Source organism: Dasypus novemcinctus, chromosome 7 (assembly GCF_030445035.2).
Source record: "Dasypus novemcinctus isolate mDasNov1 chromosome 7, mDasNov1.1.hap2, whole genome shotgun sequence".
NCBI lineage: Eukaryota > Metazoa > Chordata > Mammalia > Cingulata > Dasypodidae > Dasypus > Dasypus novemcinctus.
Genome location: NC_080679.1, coordinates 69143970 through 69161821, shown reverse-complemented (window position 1 = coordinate 69161821; position 17852 = coordinate 69143970). Strand labels below are relative to the sequence as shown.

General features: G+C 38.3%; 1 protein-coding gene across 2 annotated transcripts in view; it reads right to left on the bottom strand.

Moving 5' to 3' along the window:
• Positions 1-11266, bottom strand: part of TTN (titin) — a 284068-nt gene extending 272802 nt beyond the window's left edge. For both annotated transcript variants that reach the window (XM_058300570.1, XM_058300571.1), the window contains exons 1-7: positions 11053-11266; positions 8749-8852; positions 6886-7089; positions 5276-5563; positions 4744-4829; positions 4406-4650; positions 157-484 (exon numbers count right to left, since the gene is read on the bottom strand). In XM_058300570.1, the coding sequence (XP_058156553.1) occupies positions 157-484; positions 4406-4650; positions 4744-4829; positions 5276-5563; positions 6886-7089; positions 8749-8839 (1242 nt within the window). In that variant the 5' untranslated portion in view covers positions 8840-8852; positions 11053-11266. The remainder of the gene's footprint in view (positions 1-156; positions 485-4405; positions 4651-4743; positions 4830-5275; positions 5564-6885; positions 7090-8748; positions 8853-11052) is intronic.
• Between the last annotated feature and the right edge of the window lie 6586 nt (positions 11267-17852).

Sequence of the window (17852 nt, the reverse complement as noted above, 5' to 3'; positions counted from 1 at the left end):
ATGCTTTTATGAAGCATGAGCCAAATTTATTCTTCCGTTTCTGCAAAATTCTTATGAGTATGTGCACCTCCCCTCCAACCTACACAGACTAAGTCTCATGCAGGGTTTCAGTAGGAGAAACCAGAATGAGGAAAACCAAAACAGTTCCGAAAGTACCTCCTTAGCACCGGTCGCCACAGCCTCGGCTGCGAAGGTAGCGCTGGCTGACACGCTGGCGGCAGCGCCCTCTGCCCCACTGATGGTCACTTGCTCGTGGACACCGTATCTGCCTTCCCACCTCTCCTCCGTCCTGATCTGCGTGGAGCTGGTCACCATGGCTTCTCTCATCTCAGCCTCAGATGAGGCCACGTAGCCCTCTTGCTTCCAAGGGGGAGGCACTTCAGGGCCTGTGGCCATAGTGGGTGTCTGAGCTTTACGCATGATTAACGGAGATTTAACAGATCTGATGGGGGAGCCGGAGATCCTCCCGGCCGGAGACACGGACCTGAAGAGCCAAAAGCACCAACGGCAGAGGAACTTGGGTAAGGGTCATTGGATGTGAATGATGGGAGGACAAATGCTTCAAGGCAGGGAGTGTTTACATTTGTGCCTCAATAACCTACTCAGAGGCTAAAGAAGAGATTTGGAAATAATTTGTCTTAAAGTATAGTAAACCTTATCCACTGTAGCCCCCCCAAGAGAATCAGACTTAATTCAAAGCTAAGAAATTTTACCTATAATTCATAACCTTCTATCATTTTGTGCCCTGTTCCCACCTTCTCACATTAAAAAATATCAAGACAGTAGAAAGTGCTTCCATAAAATATAGCTGAATAGAGGAGGACATGGTAAACACAGTAATCATTCTCTAAATTGCTCTGTACTCCTAATTCGCAGGGGAGCATAAGGTGCCAAATAGGTATTACATGAAAAAAGGTTGCTATAATCCAATGCTTGTGTGACTTTAGGCTAAACAAGCTAAGCCTTTCCCCCACAATGGACTTCCCACAGCCTTCCCCGTGCCAGTGTGCCAGGTGAATCTCTGGGTTTTCTTGCTATGCTTGGTGCAGAACTTTTTTGGTTCTAAGCGCTACAATGTACTTTGGAATAAGTGTTTGTCAATTGCTCTTTTAAATTTCCTATTTGTTTACTCATTTTATTGCACTCTAGACTTTATTTAAATATCCTTTGAGTTACTGTGGGAATTGGCTAATTTGTAATCTAAGGATTTGTTAAATTGATAAAGTAAACCTCTTCACAAAAAGCTTTTATTCTTGTTTGCTTTTTGTGTGTTTAAAATGAAAATAGCATCAATTGAATCTGGATGTGAAATTATGGCACTTATAGTCAAAAGAGATATTTTTTGATCCATAGAAATAATTCTGGGGTTTGGTCAAGTAATTTAAGATAAAATTTTTTGTCATTAATTCAATTCTTAATCAATAACGTTTATTGTATTTTCCCCTGTAGGTGGCAGTATTGCCTTATTGCATTTAACTAAGTCTGCATATAGGAATATGCCATTTACAAATATATTCCGGTACTTAGAATATTTATCTTATACTGATCATAAAGGAAACAATTATTCTAATTAAGACTCAAGATATAGTTGATGTTCGCTCTAAATTACAGAGTAAATTAATGGTACATAATAACATTAACCAGTTCATGCAGAAATGTTTATTTTCTTGAAGAAGTACTTTTTTGTGTGAAATCAATTTATACCTTATAAGTGAAGTTGTAATCAAACTAAAGGGACATGTAGAGGAACATGTCTTTATTTTGAAAATGACTGCCTTAGAAATATAACAAAGATTAGTTTAGGATAACATAGGGTCTACAACAATCGAAGAAAAGCAAAGTGCCATGCACTTCCAAGTTTCAACCTGTGCTTCGTTTTTCTTGCTGTACTTAGTAGAGTGGGTTTAATTCAAAAAGAGTTAAAGACATGATTAGCATGACATGAGTGATTAGCAGCAGGCGTCAGGTAAGTCCATGGCTGTGGAAAATCAATGTAATTTTGAGTGATTACAGGAAAGTGCTTATTTCTGTTCTTATAATAAAAAATAATCACCTGGTCACAGCCAGACACAGTGTGCCTTATTCAATGAAATGTATTTGCCTTACTCTGAAAAAAATCAAAATTAAACTAAGACATTTTAGGACCTGGTCTATTTAGATAACCATTCTTTTCTCCAAAAATTGGCATTTTTACTTAGGCTTTTTAAAGCAATTTTTTTTTGGGGGGATAACTAATTTGAATATTTACTAATGAACTCCAAGAACTGCTAAGATGATCAATTGCTCCATGGGATCAGGGAGGCTCTGTAATTCTCATTTACCCTCACACTCAGATTTTAAAAAATAATGAAGTTGTTAGCTCCCTCAGAAGTCTCTTTTGACCTGTGTTGAGATTTCATGGTGTGCAAATTTAGAGTTAGCCCGAGCATGAACCTTTGTTTTTCTTCGATGGCTAGTCATGTTTCTTAAATCCAAGCTTTCTGTTCAAGGCTTTATATTAGTGTTTGCTAATTTTTTAGATTTAGGTGGCCAAATAAAGAAAGGTTAGAGAATATTTAGCATTTCTTCCATATATTTATTGGTCATATACATTTTCTCTTCTGTGAGAATTTGCTCATACCTCTGTTCATTTAAAAAATTTGTGTTGTTTTTCCTTTAAATTATTGTAGAATATATTTTTTATACCCCTTTGGTGTATTAACTCATTGTCTGCCATAAGTGTTGCAGACGTTTCTCCCCAGATCTACTGTTTGCATTTTATTTCTGATGTCATTTCCAGCATAACATGCAGAGTTGTATACGTTAGACACTGCACAATCCAACTCACATTTTAACCATTTTATATTTATTATGATACTTTACTGGCAGATGCAATGAAGTAGCACTTAGAAGGGGCAAATTTAATATTTTTCACAAATGCACTGTTTGGTCTAGCTTACATCATACTTTGGCTACACAGAATTTTTCAATTTTTATGTAATTGAATCTTTAAATCTATCTTTACAAGTTCTTTCTCATAAATTTTCTTCTCAGATTTTTGGCTTTTATTTTTTGCTTTAGTTATTTAACCAAGCTGGGATTTATTTTATAAATGGTATGAAGTAGATGTTTACATTTGCTTTCTTCCAGATGGACAGCTAATTGGACCAATATTCTTTGAGTAAATATGCTTTTCTCTCACTAAATGGAAAGGTCATTTTATAAAAAATTGAATTTCCTATAGTCATGGATCTATTGCTGGACTTGCTGAGTAGCTCCCTGATGTATTTTTTCTATTCATTTACAAATACTATGCTGTTTGGATTATGGTAACTTTATAGTAACTTTGGACATTTTATAGGGCAACCATGTCAGTATTATTCTTCTTTTAAATTTTTCTTGGCAGGGAAATTTTTCTACATATTTTATTTTTACTTCATTTAAAGTTTATCAAGAAATATATCTTGTTTAGTGCAAGTTTTGCACATTTTCAGTCATCATATTAAAAATCTGAGGATGTTAACTTGAATCCCAGTTTCAAACCTGCTGTAGACACTTTACCCTTGATTAAATAATTTCTGAGCTTTGATGATTTGTACTCACCTCTAAAATACCTCCATGTTATATAAGAAGGGAAATTCTTTTTTAAAAGGACAAAAGGATAATGTAAGGTGTTTTGAAGTTGTTATTACCTGAGTATAAGAATATTTGTATAGTTTTTATTTATAAGGCATCTTCAACTAATTATCTCATGGAAACCTCACAATATCTCTTAAGATCATTTTTTATTGTGATCCACTTTAATTTACAGATGACCCTACTAAGACCCAGAGAATGTATGAGTCTTGCAGAGTAGCTTAACAATTAAAAACAGGATTACTGAGTCAGAGAAACCAAGGCTGGAACCCCTGATCTGACTCTTGCTGTGTGACTTTGAGCAAATTATTTACCCATCCAGTTATCCATCTATAAAACTGAGGATAATAATTCTATGGCTTGTGGTGACTATTTAATGTATGTAGTATGCCCGTGAAATGTCTGATATGGAAGAAGTATTCAATAAAACAGCAGCTATTGTTTTTATAATTATTGCCCTAAATCAAACTAAGTCAGTATTGAACTTACGGAACTTAGGGCTTCCAACCCCAAATTCTGTGCTCTTCTCATTTCACTGCTATTTTTTGGCCCCAAAGGCAGAAGGCAGATATTTCTTAAATGGTACAGAAACAAGAACTCAGAATGAGTGGACCTTATAAAGTTCATCAATTTATCAGTGGACAATGAGGAAGGATTTGTGAAAATACTATCCAGCAACTCTGAGTTACCTCTCACCTAGATTTTAATTGTGTTCTTTTATTTCTCTTCTTATTGGGTGAAGTCTAATTCAGAAATGCATAACCACCTGCTCTTTCTAAAGAGGCATTACCTGACTGGAGATGGGGTAGGTGCCCGCACATGTCTGACCGGGGATGGGGAGTGTCTTATCGGCGATGGGGACTGCTGTCGAGCCAGCTGTGCTTTGGCAGCAATGGACGGCGGTGTTGGTGACCGGGACTTTGGCTTAGGAGGTATCCTGGGAGGTGTTTTATGTGGCAGCTGCTGCCCAGTGGCACCATCTATGACCATCTCGACTGTTGCAATTGATCTGGCATCAAAGTGGGCTTCAAACTTCTGTATAAGATTAAAATAAAGTCAGAGTTGAAGACGGAATGGTGGGAGAACAACAATCTGAACAGCTTGAAAACCAACAGCATAGAAAAATACCTTTTCAATTCGGGTTTGTCTTGTTTCTGAAATCTGAGCAGTCGAAACAATTGTCTTTGTCTTTTTAGCGGGTACTACTTCTTCACCTGCAGGAAGGGAAAGATAAATATTTAGGACAGTGCATAATGACCTATTTTAAAAGAAATCACATTAATTCTGACTACAAAGTCAATAAGACTTTTTGGGTGTCCCAGTGGACAAAAACACAAATTTTGGGTTTTGTTTGAATATAAATTAGGTTTAAAAATAGTAAATGTTCATTATTACATGAGAAGTTACTTAATTAAAAAATAATCCCTTATTTGAAAATGTATATAGCTTAATTGAAATACCTTCCAGTTTATAATGGGGCTAATGACCACAGATTACTTCGTGAAGTTGAGCTCATACCTAGACTCTCAAGAGTTTTATTTTCATGGGTAAGCCAGCTTCTCCAGAGCCTCGCGGAGGAGGTAGGTGGATCCCTAATCCCACTCGTTCCACATCAGCCCCCTACCCTTTTTCTCCCTGCTTCTTCATCTCCAGCTCATACCTTGAACCAGCAACTCGGCAGTTGAAGTAGCTCTTCCAACGCTATTGGTGGCATTTACTGAATAGGTTCCGGAGTCTTCGGGGTATGCTTCCGCAATCAGTAAGCTGTAGAGGTCGCCTTCTTGTGAAATTTGGAAATCAAGGGAGCTCTGGATTTCGGCTCCGTCCCGGTAGAACTTCACCACAGGTGTAGGGATTCCAGTCACTTTCACTTGGAGTCGCACTTGGCTTCCTTGTCTCACGGTCATGCTCTGCAGTCGTTGAATGAAGTTGGGTGGTGCTGTCTCCGCTGCAGGGGGAGGAGAAGAAAATCAGGACCGCCTGCCAGGATGCTCCCAAGCCGGTATTTTTAAACAATCATAGCTCTGATTCCAACATCTTTGGCTGTCCTTGAACCCCGCTCACCTAGCATTTAACGGCAAAAATGGAGCCAAGAGGTCAGAGAAAGCTTTCCTGCCACCCTATTCTATTTTGCTTTGTTTATAGTACATTTTCCATTTCTGAATTTTCTGGATGTATGTTTAAGTTCATAAGTGATGTTACCTGATGTGCATTCTATTTAGGTCCATTGTAGCCTTATAATAGAATGTCAATGAAGGTATAGTTTATTGGATAAATATATATATATTTATATGTAACATTATGCATTGCATGCAGAGTATTGTTATGAAATGTTATGCAATGTGCAAATTAATACAATGTTTTATTTTTTTAATTGAAAAAGGAAAAAGGGTAAAGGAAAATGGCAGACACCACTAAGATTAGTGATCACTTTCCTGGGAAAACTGTGTCATGCATTTCAGTAAAAATCAAGTATCTACCTTTTCTGGGTATATTCATTATGTAATATTTTAAAAATGGAAAGTTGATAAAGAATTATTCAACCTCTTCAAGGCCTTATGGCTGAAAACAGTGTTTCTTAAATGGGTGGACGTCATCAGAATCACCCGGGCGCTTGCTAAGGTACAAAATCCTGGGCCCTGGCTCCAGACTATTGAACAAGAATCTCTGGGTGAGGATTTTGGCAATCAGGTAATACAACAAAGTTCGATAAGCACTAGCTGAATTCAAAGAGTTAAATTATCTGAAAATAACTTAGCCAAGATTAACTTGCCAGTATCTACCCATTAAATTTAGTTGTTTGGAGCTGCTCAATAAGAATACAATAAAACTAGTATATAAACTTATATTCAGCATTAAACATTGTCAACACACATATACGTGTGTGATCTGTGTATATACATACATAATTTATACATTCACAAATTCATAGGTGCACATTTGTATATGTATACAACTTATTTGTTACTAGACTTATGAACAAGACCCCAAGTCTTTCTACTTGCTCAGAAACATGATCTTTAAAAATTTCCATATTAACACTATAGTACTTAATATGTATATAGAAGAACTGATTATCAGACACTTTTGTGCTGTATTTGAAGGGAAAACTAAATTCTATAAGGTAACAACTTTGCTATAAATTCAGCTTCAAGTGGTCCCTTCTCTAAGCTCTATCTACTTGTGCTCAGTAGCTTTCTTGAGTTCCATGCCTGTGTGCTAGAGATGTCTTCCAGGGGCCTGAGGGCCTGCAGGCACCTGCCATCCTACCTGTCACGAGAAGCTCAGCAGTGCTAGTCGCTTGTCCAGATCCATTGGTGGCTCTTAGGGAGTATCGTCCACTGTTGGCTTTAGTCACGGCGGGGATCGTCAATTTAGCGCGGCCATCGCTAAAGGAGATCTGCACGCCGGGCAGAGTAGAAGTGGAGATTACCTGGCCATCCCTAAACCAGCTCACCTCAGGAACTGGGAAACCTGCAGAGCAAAGATAATTCATTTTGACTGTTGAGTAAGAAATGGCAAAGTCCTTCTGCCCCATCCCTTTATGTTCGCTACCTTGTCCTAATCCATAAAAAGTTGTCTGGAGTGTAATGCTATGGAATGATAGTCCAAATTTAATAGCCACATGATAAAAGTGTAAACTTACAAACCGTTAGGAAGGCTTGTGGGTTTGTGTAGAGGTCATGTCTTCATTTTAAAGAGAGGAAACTGAGTCCAAAAGAGGCAAATGATTTTCCCAAGGTCACTGAGCTAGCGATGGGGATAGAAAGGACTAGAATTTCCACCTCCTGCCTTCTGGCCCAGAGGTCTGATACAACTTAATAGACACCATGAAACTCATGAAGATTATTTATCAAAGTAGAAAGCCAAGGAAATTGTGAAATAAGAAGTGACCATGTCCTCCTCAGAAACAAGTTAAGAGCAAACACAGCAAAGAGGTCTAAAAGTTCTGCCTGATGACACAGGGGGACACACCCATCTCCCTCCTCTGCAGTTATGGAACACCATCCTCCTACACTCTCTCCTGCCCTTCAAATGTGGATCCTTTAGTAAAAAGGCCACAGTGGAGACAAAACCAACCCTAATCTCTCAGAACAATATCTGCAGTTGAAGTTGCAGATAGAAAAGCCAAATTGTCTTCACCTGCCATAAATTAAGGAGCTAAGAACTGCATATTCTTAGTTTGATGTTTTAGTTGATTAAAACTGTGCCTTCAGAAGGGATGAGGCAAGTTCAGAGCATGATTTCATCTGCTTTTGGCACAAAGGCCAATGATCTATCTCCTTAAGCTAGGGAGGCAAAGATAACCAAGAGAAAGTTTATTTTGTTGTCCTTACATTAACCAGTCTCTCACTGTGGCCAAGTGAATAGTTTTTTTGACTAGTTCTTGAGTATCAGATATTTTCAATGGTGTTTTCCTAAGAATTTATTAGCACATGGTGTGAAAGAACAAGGAGCTACGAAGAAACTAGTTTCCATTACTCCCCTAGCAGGCAAAATTCCAACTGAAGCCATACGTGTTCTGAAGTTACTAAGCTTTAAAAAGTAAAGAAGTTAATTATTTGGAAGTCATAAAGAGTTTATCATGCATGAGGAAAATTGGGTTGGTCTCTATGTGCATATACAATAGAAAATGAAGAATGATTATGCGGCATTTATACAATGTAAAATAAGGTGCTATCCAATTATGAAAAAATTGGTAAATAAAACAGAAAAAGAGAAAAGAATAAGGAAAAGGAAATCTTATTTTATATCTTTATTATAAGCTATACAATTAAAAAAATAAAATAAAGGAGGACAATGTGCCATAGAAGTATACTGAATTAAGGCTCAAACATGATTTTCAACTAACCCGTATAATCTGGATTCTGACAGCAATTTTAATCCAATGATAATGATTTTGCTTTGTGGAATTATAAATATGAATAAAACATTATCAAGCCATTATATTGTCAGATTTTTGTCAGTACTCTGTGAATGGTATACCCTTAAAATGACCCTTCTGCAGAGGTGAACCAATTTTCCAAAGTGAAAGTAGGGCTTAAACTTGGTGTCAAGTCTTCCAGCAAAGTTAACTTATTTGAGAGAAGGGGAAGGGAACAAATGAAAGCACCTGTGTGTATGTGAACTTACCACTAACGTGAGCCTCAAAGGTTGCGGTACTACCCTCCAGTACCACAACGCTTTGTAACGGCTGCGTAAACGTCGGTGCTTGTGTTGTCATCTTTTTAGGCACTCTGGAAAGGAAAAGAAAAGAAATTAGGATGTCACAGCTAAGAAACACTCTGGATCTATTATAAGACACATTTCTCCAAATAAATTGCTCTGTGGGCCTGGACTGATGGCCAGACTTTCTCCTTTGTGACTTGAATTGGACCAGATTGCCTTTGAATTGACTTGAAGTAACATAGTAGCAAGTCTAAGGGGAAATGGAAAAAAAAAAAAAAATTAGCCAAGGAGAGCAAAGAATGTGCCCTACTGGCTAAAGACAGAATTTTCCAGAGGAAAAAGGTAGAAAATCAGGTTAAGAACTGGAGAAAGAGCAGCTGGAGTAATGCAGGGGCAATGAAGAATAATAAGAGAAATGCATGACAGACATAACAACAAATCTCTATATCAGTTCAATGAAAGAATTTTTAAAAAATATTTCCTTTCTGCAATAGTTTTCCTTCATTGTATCTGTGTTTCTAAAGTTGACATCAATTCAAGCATTATATGATTACTTAAAATAGCCACCAAAACTAAAAACTTGAACTTTGCAACTGTTTTTCTTAGTTGAAATGTTTTTGCAAGCCTTATCAAATTTGCAATTTTTTTGTGTGTACAGCGTGTGTGTATAGTGTATATAGATGGTGTTTTTATTTCTTAAGATTTCTTCATGCTGCAAGTACTCAATAATTGTTGCTACTGCTGAAGTAAATTTCAGAAAAATCTAAATTTAAGTCAGTAGGCCAATAGTGGCTAAACTTCTTGAAAGGAACAATGTGCAAACTCTGACTAATAGAAGGCTGGTGTGAAATGTAGATGAAGTGAAAAGACCTATGTTTTCATAAAGTAAAATATTCAACAAAGAAATGAATATTAAATTTGCAGTTAAACCCTTTTGTTAAGTGCAAGTACTTTGTCTACCAGTTTCAGGTAGATTATGTGAAAAATTTTTTGATGCATCAATACCTAATTATTCAATGTGACTGTTCCACTGTTCTGAAATAAAAGGGCAGATTCTCAATTGTTCATTGCTTTGCTACTATTTTCATAAAATTCTCTGTTCACTAAAATTTTAAGTAGCAGTAATCTTCCCAGGGAGAATTCTGTACCTTATTTACCTAGTAACTTCTTCATCTAGTTAAAATGAAACCTATATTCTCTGAGACAATAAAATTTATATTTGGAAAATTCAGACAATATTCAAAAGTTTTTTTCATGGAACTTTTTGCCAAAACTTCTTATTGTAGCATATTATCTTTAGGATGGCCTTTTTTGCATCTAACTTTTCTAGTTTACATGTGTCTAGCTTGCAAGTTAGTACATCTTCTAAAAATAGCTGTATTTCTTTCATGCCATTCATGTATTATGTATCTATATATTCATAGGCATTTATAGTTAGTAATTTAATCCCAGGAACATGGGAAATTAAAGCATATTTAGAAATTAAGTATCTTTAAAACAGTATTTCTTATCCTTCTTTGCATAAACATTTATTTCATACCATATAATTGGATTGTGGTTGAATTATAATACATAATGAGATTCTGAGTATTTTAGAAAACAATTATGTTACATAGCTTTATTCCAACTTCCCAAATACATTGGAATTAACCAGTTTAAATTGATCTCTTATTCCTATTGTCTAGGTGAATTTTGTTTTTGTACTTGCTTTTCTGAGGACTTTGTCTAATTAGGGTTGAAGGTATGCATCTAAAATGTCACGTTCCCAAAATAAACTCTCCAGCATTGACTGACAGCAGGCAAGTGTTCTGTCACTGTCCTGCAACTAATACCGGAGCAGTTGATTCCCTTAAAAAGTCATCAGGGTTTAGCTGATACCGCACGCATTTTATCAGAGCTATTCTTAGCGTGTCTCACTTTATCACTGAGTAATATAACCTTGAACATTCTTAAAAGACAAAAAAGAACTTAGAAAAGCAGCAAACATTTCTACCACCATTTCAAACCTCAAATTCAACACTTTTAGAATATTAGGTTGCACTTCAACCATTAGAATCTTTGACTGCTGCTATACTATATTAAAGAATTAAACTTTTAAAAGAGAAATATCACACATTTTAAAAGACAGTAACAAGCAAGGTCAAATAATAGATTGGCACCAGCAATAAGTAGTTAGGCAGGCACACCTACACAGATATTTAGCTTACAAAGATAAACAGGAGCCAGAAATCAAGAAGCGATTCTACTTAAAACAAAAGTGCTGCTCACCTGATTTCTCAAGAGTGCCTAAAAAGGGTGGGACTAAGCCCAAGGTTGCTTCTGAAACGACGTCCTATCTGGAGTTGGTTTTTTTGACCATCTCCGACATGAATCGGTGAGCCTCTAAACCTAAAAACAAAACTACACAGTCAAGACTGTGTAGTTTTGCTTTTCTATGCAATCCCTACACCCGAGGCGAGGCTGGGAATGCACGACTGCTCAAGAGCCAGGGTCTGGCCCTGCCCTTATATTCCCTAGGTCTGCTGACAACCCGGCATCCTTAGGGCCCGGCCGTGGGTGATTGGTTGTCTTAGGAAAGCACAATGGGAGAGGGACCTATTTGGTAGTGTCAAATACCACCTGTTCTTTTGATTGACAGGGCTAAACTTAGTACCCCAAAGAGGCTTTACCAAGGAAATAGAATGGTCTTTAAAGAATAACTGTGTTGAGGCTTAGAGAAGATGCATTGCCAATTTTCAAATCTGAAAATGAGGCTCTGAAGAGAACATGTGATAATAGAGTACACTAGTGTGCAAACACAGAAAAAGCCCCAAACCTGCTGGATCTGCCTGAGTCAGGCAGGGCCCCTGTTCCCTTCCCCCACAAAACCAAACAAATGGACCTGTCAGTCACGGCAGCAGATGAGGGAGCTGATCTCACGCATAGGGCTTCATCTTTGAAGAATCAGTTGCCATGTGCTTTAGCACTGAAGAGCATTAATTTATTCTATTTACATTGTATACAATCCACTTGTACTTTGGGGAGAATTAAATCCTGTTAAAGAACAAAGTGTTAATACATTCTTGCAAGAAAGAATGTTAAAGGCAAAATTTGAACTTCTTGTTTTAGTCAATACAATACAATGATTTTAATCTTGTTAGGTTTCATTTTTGTCTGGCATTAATATTTACAAATATGCAATGCACTGCTCCTAAACAAGTACCCAAGTCTTATGTTTAAATTATCCATGGGCTCATTTTCTGGGCATATATACAATGCTGATCTACTAATGTCTGGAGTTCGCTGTTACTAAAGGGAAGTGGTTAGGAGATGATATAGTTGCTATTTTAGGACTAAATTTAATTTCAAGCACGAGATATCTCAAACACAAAAGAGTATACCAAAATATTTTTATAATGGTTCAGCTAAGAGATTTGTAAAACTTCACTTAGAGGGAAGATAACTGTTTTGTTGATAAGGGAGACTTTTCTTAATAAAATAGACTAAAAATTTAACATTTAAGTTAACTTTATTTATTTATAACTGTACCAAAAATGTTCTGTGTTGTGGAAAAACTTGGCCATCCTTGAGATTTTCAACTTGCCAAGCATTTCTTAACGTATCATTATTTACATGGTAATTAATTTATCAACATTGAACAGAGCTAAAATTTGCTGGGCAACTTGATGCAGTGCAGTCATATAGACAAGATGACAGCGTGTACTTACTGAAATATTTGTCTTCTTTATTTAAGATGTGATATCTGTATTGATGCCATCCTTCCCAACTCCTCTCCCAAGATTATCTGCCATAATCCTGTGTAAGTGCTTTATTCAGAAACAACTGGTTTCCTGTTCTATGCCTTGGAAATTATTCTCGATTAGATATTCATGTTACAGGCAACTGCCAGTTATAAGGCAAAGAAAGTCTAGAACTCTTACCTGATCTTTCTGTTTTGAGGTGTTCCCTAATAGGGTGAACACCAGTTTGAAAAGTGTTTGTATACTTGTGTGTGTGTACATGGTGTATGTATATGCTATGTGTGGGTGTGTATGGTGTGTGGCTGTGTGTATTTTTAGACTCATTTGATCTAATGTGAACCATCTTAATATTCGGTTTTGTTTGTTGGAAACTTTTTTATTCTTGTGGAACTAGACGCAACGCATGAATAGAATCTTGAAACTTGTATCAACTTGCCCCAAGGCACTTCAGGGAGCTCAAGAGGCAAGATGACAGGGAAACGGACTTTGGCCCAGTGGTTAGGGCGTCCGTCTACCACATGGGAGGTCCGCGGTTCAAACCCCGGGCCTCCTTGACCCGTGTGGAGCTGGCCATGCGCAGTGCTGATACGCGCAAGGAGTGCTGTGCCACACAGGGGTGTCCCCCGTGAGGGCCCTATGCGCAAGGAGTGTGCCCCATAAGGAGAGCCGCCCAGTGCGAAGGAGGGAGCAGCCTGCCCAGGAATGGCGCCGCCCACACTTCCCGTGCCGCTGATGACAACAGAAGCGGACAGAGAAACAAGACGCAGCAAAAAGACACAGAAAACAGACAACCGGGGGAGGGGAGGGGAATTAAATAAATAAAAATAAATCTTTAAAAAAAAAAAAAAGGGAGGGGAGGGGAATTAAATAAATAAAAATAAATCTTTAAAAAAAAAAAGAGCCAAGATGACAGACCATACTCTGTAAACATAAGGTTGAGAGTCAGTCCTCCAAAGCTACTTGTCTATTCACTATTCTTGGACTTTTCTAGATCTTGCAGTATTTTCAAGAATGTACGATCCTTGCTTTTTGGCATTAGCATCCTTATGTAATGGCAGGCACCAGTAAATATACATAAAATATAGTACTCTGGAAAGGGGACTTGTTAATGAAATAGTGAGCAGGAATGAGCATTACATGCCACCAGGGCAAGCCTTAGCTTTAATTTTAAATATGCCATAGATGGAATATAGTAAGTTAGCTCAGTGGAACCAAATACTGCTCAGGTTTGGAGTTTGCCGATGTAGGAAGATCTCAATTTACCACCATTACAGTAGGGAGGAGTCCTGCAGATAATCCAAAACAGCTGGTAACTAAAAAATAACGCCGAGTTAGTTTAGGAATGCATTATGAGATTCTCTTTTAGTGTATTAGAGTCAATGTAATTCAATATCTTTTAAGCATATACTAAGTGCTGAAAACTGTAAGCTTATTATGATTCTGAATTCTATCACTTATTGACTCAACAAATGTCCACTGCACTGGGGCTTTGTGCTGGGCATTATTATATGATGACTAGATGGGGTGACCAAGGGAAGACAGTCATGTTTGTTGAAATCTTGGACATCACAGTCTACATAAACTTCTAATAATTCTCATTAATCTGTGATTGAGACTAAGGCTGTGATATGTATAAAACTCAGACATTAAACTGCATCCGCACAGATACTTTGCATTACACAAGACCATGTACCAAGGGGAAGGATTTCTAAGGGATATTTGAGAAACGAGAGCTGTTTTTAAGGCTAATCTAAGAGTCCTTTCTGAGAGAAGAGAATAAAAATAATGTCTGATAATTCATTAAGTGATTTTTGGTGTACCTACTGTGTGTAAAGGAAGTTCAGACACTGGGATTATAGCGTGGTACACAACAGACAAAAATCTCTGCCCTCCAGGAGTTTGCATTTTAGTAAGTGCAATGATATTCATAATATAATATCTATAAAGTCCCATCCCCCATAAAATGTTTCAAAGTTGAAATATAGACTCATCACTGACCTATTTTTACACAGGAAGTAGAAAAGCCATTTCAGGAAGTGCACAGGGAAGAATGTGCTGATCCAAGTGTTATAATTTCCCTGCTGCTAAAACAAATACCATACAATGGGTTGGCTTAACTACTGGAATTTATTGGTCTATGGTTTCAGAGGCTAGAAGATTTGCTTCCTCCCGAGGTTTGTTACTTTTAGCTGGTCTGCAGTCATCAGGTTTCCTTGGCTTTTCTGTCACATGGCAATGCACATAATGGTGTCCTCTCCTTTCTCTTCCTGGTTCTGCTGATTTCCAGCTTCTGGCTGATCCTGTGGCTTCCTCTTCTGTGTCCAATTTCTTTTGCTTTTAAGTGCTTCATCTATGCTGGATTAAGGCCCACCCTCACTCAGTTTGGACAATCCTAACTAATGATATCTTCAATGGTCCTATTTACAAATGGGTTCATGGCCACAGGATCAGTGATTGGGACCTGAACATGCCTTTTGTGGGAGACATGAGTCAATCCCCAATACCAAGCAACCTGTTAAACTTCTGTGTCCCTTGGATTGTAAAGGCAGGCAAAATTACACAGCAGACATGAGAAGCAAGAAAATGCTCCTTAAAATTCATGAGATGTCTTCTGTTTATCCCATTTTTACTACCTCTATTTATGATTGCTTTAGTAGTTAAGGGCAAATTAATTGATTCCACAATTTCTTATAGGTATATTATTAGTCACACATTTAATGCCACATTTAACACAAAAATATTATTTTAGAAATGTGTGGTGCTTTTTCCAAAATAAGAAAGATAAAAAAGTTAAAGCCCTGAGAATTTCTGTGGCCCACACTCCAGAGGCACATGGAATTTTTCTTTCATAAAGCAAAAAAGGCTTTCATTTGGGGTCTTAGAATCCCAATTTGGGGAGCACAGATTCAAGTAGCAACCCATATTGGGCTAAAGGAATTTTCTTCCTACCTTACATGGACTCAGGCAACTCACTTGGATCTGAGTTGTAGATTCTTATTTTGTAAAGCAGGGATTATAAGAAACACTTCTAAGAGTTATTGGAAAGATTAAATGACTAAAAGAACATGACAGTGCTTGGATACTGAGACTCTAATGCAGGGTGGGCATTTAGTTTGTCTGCTGCTGCCAGGCATGCCCCAAAGAAAATCACTTCTGTGCTTAGTAATATTAATTTTTTAAAAAAGATTTATTTATTTTTCTCTCCCCTCCCCTCCCCCCGGTTGTCTGTTCTCTGTGTCTATTTGCTGTGTATTCTTCTTTGTCTGCTTCTGTTGTTGTCAGAGGCATTTGTTACGTTATCTTGTTGTGTCAGCTCTCCGCGTGTGCAGCGCCATTCCTGGGCAGGCTGCACTTTCTTCCACGCTGGGCGGCTCTCCTTACGGGGCGCACTCCTTGCGCGTGGGGCTCCCCTACGCGGGGGACACCCCTGCGTGGCAGGGCACTCCTTGCGCACATCAGCACTACGCATGGGCCAGCTCCACACCAGTCAAGGAGGCCCGGGGTTTGAACCGCGGACCTCCCATGTGGTAGACGGACGCCCTAACCACTGGGCCAAGTCCGCCTCCCAATAATATTAATTTGATCAATTAACTGACTGCCTGGCTAAATATCCAGGACAGTGTTTCCTAAGAAATCTTTGAGAAGCCTGAAAGCAGAGAAATACATGTCCCATCCTTCTCTGAAGGGCTCAGTGAGGCCTCAGAAGGTGACATGACGTTTATATGTGGAATTAAAGCTAAAACCAAGAAATACTGGGATCTTTAAGAATAAATAAGTTGGGTTTCTGGAAGCTTGGTACAGATGCTCATAGGTGGTGATGTTGCTGTCAGATAATAAACATTAAGCCTGTTGAGGGGCAGCAACAGGCTCATTTTATCCAATAGCTACTGCAAGCCCAGCACCTAGCAGTTAAGGGCTCTTTAGGATTTGAAAAAAAATGTGTTTTTTGGAGCAGGAAAAAAAATTTTGCTCCAAAATACAAAAAGAAAATTGCCAAAAATGAAAATAGTAGATATTTATCAAACACCATCAAAAGAAGACATCATGTCAAGTAGTCATGATATCTTGTCAACTAGTCACATATCACATTAAATATTTGGAATATTTAATATAAGACCAAAGGCCCTTTGGTCTTAAGTGATGGTTTGTGTTCACATGGAATTCTAAAGATTTTCTGTCTGTCAAAAGGAGTTAGGCCTTGTTTTCACCTCTTGTGTTTTACTCTGTTTCAAACTCTGGTCAACTTCCTTCCCTCCCCTATATTTTCTCACCTCATTATAGACGTAGAATCCTTTTGAGCAAGGCTTTACTGTGGAAACTGAGATGAGGTATTAGATATTCTATGGTTTCCCCTTGAAGCAGTTAGGTATTGTTTATAAATTCCAAAAATAGATATCGTATTACATTTGTAAACTGGTCTGTTCCTCTGGGCATATTATATTGTATTGCATTCAGAGGTTTTACTTTTACTTGATTAAATAATGATTATGGCTTTGATTGGGCCATGTCAGTAGGACATTGAGTCCTGTCCCTTGGGCAGGTACTTTCAGAGAAAACTATACAGCAGAGAGAGCGTTAGTTGGAGATTTGATATTGGAGTTCCGGGAAGTAAACACACAGAGTAGCAAATACGTGAGGAAGGAGAGAAGGCTCCGTTAGACACGGCAGAGGCCCTGGGAGGAGAGATAAGCCCTTAGCCTGATAGTCTACAGCTGGCCCTGTGGAGTGAGCAGAGCAGCTGAGCCCGGAGAGAAGTGAGCCCAGGAGAGAGATGGGACTTGTCCCAGTCTAAGCTGATATTTAGTCACACCCCTCACCCACTACCCACCCGCTCCATTCTGTTCTGTGCCCCTGAGAGGCTGACTCACAGAGGCTCCATCAACCAGTCTCCCCTGCTTTTTGGCTTCTGATAAGCTAAGCCAATGGGAATGCTGGCAGGAGAGCATTTGGGGATATAGTGCCTCTGCTCCCTTCCTGTCACAGTTTGACCATAGGTTTCCTCTGTCTGTAGCTATGCTCTTGTCAGGTCCTCTATTTGGGATGTAGTAACTGTTCCTTTCCCCAGTGATTATACTCTTGGGACCTTTATTCTGTTATTATCCCCAGGGTTCTTCACCATCTCTTGTTAGTTTTCATTGACCCTACTCACACCTTTTTAAAAATCCTTTCAATGAAGTCTCTCTCTCTCTCTCTCTCTCTCTCTCTCTCTCTCTCTCCCCCTCCTCCCTCCCTTCTGAGATTAAACTGAGTCAAGAATTTACCTACACTGCTAGGTAATTGTTTCAATCCCTAATAGTCTTCTTTACCTCTCTTCCCTACAAGTATGTT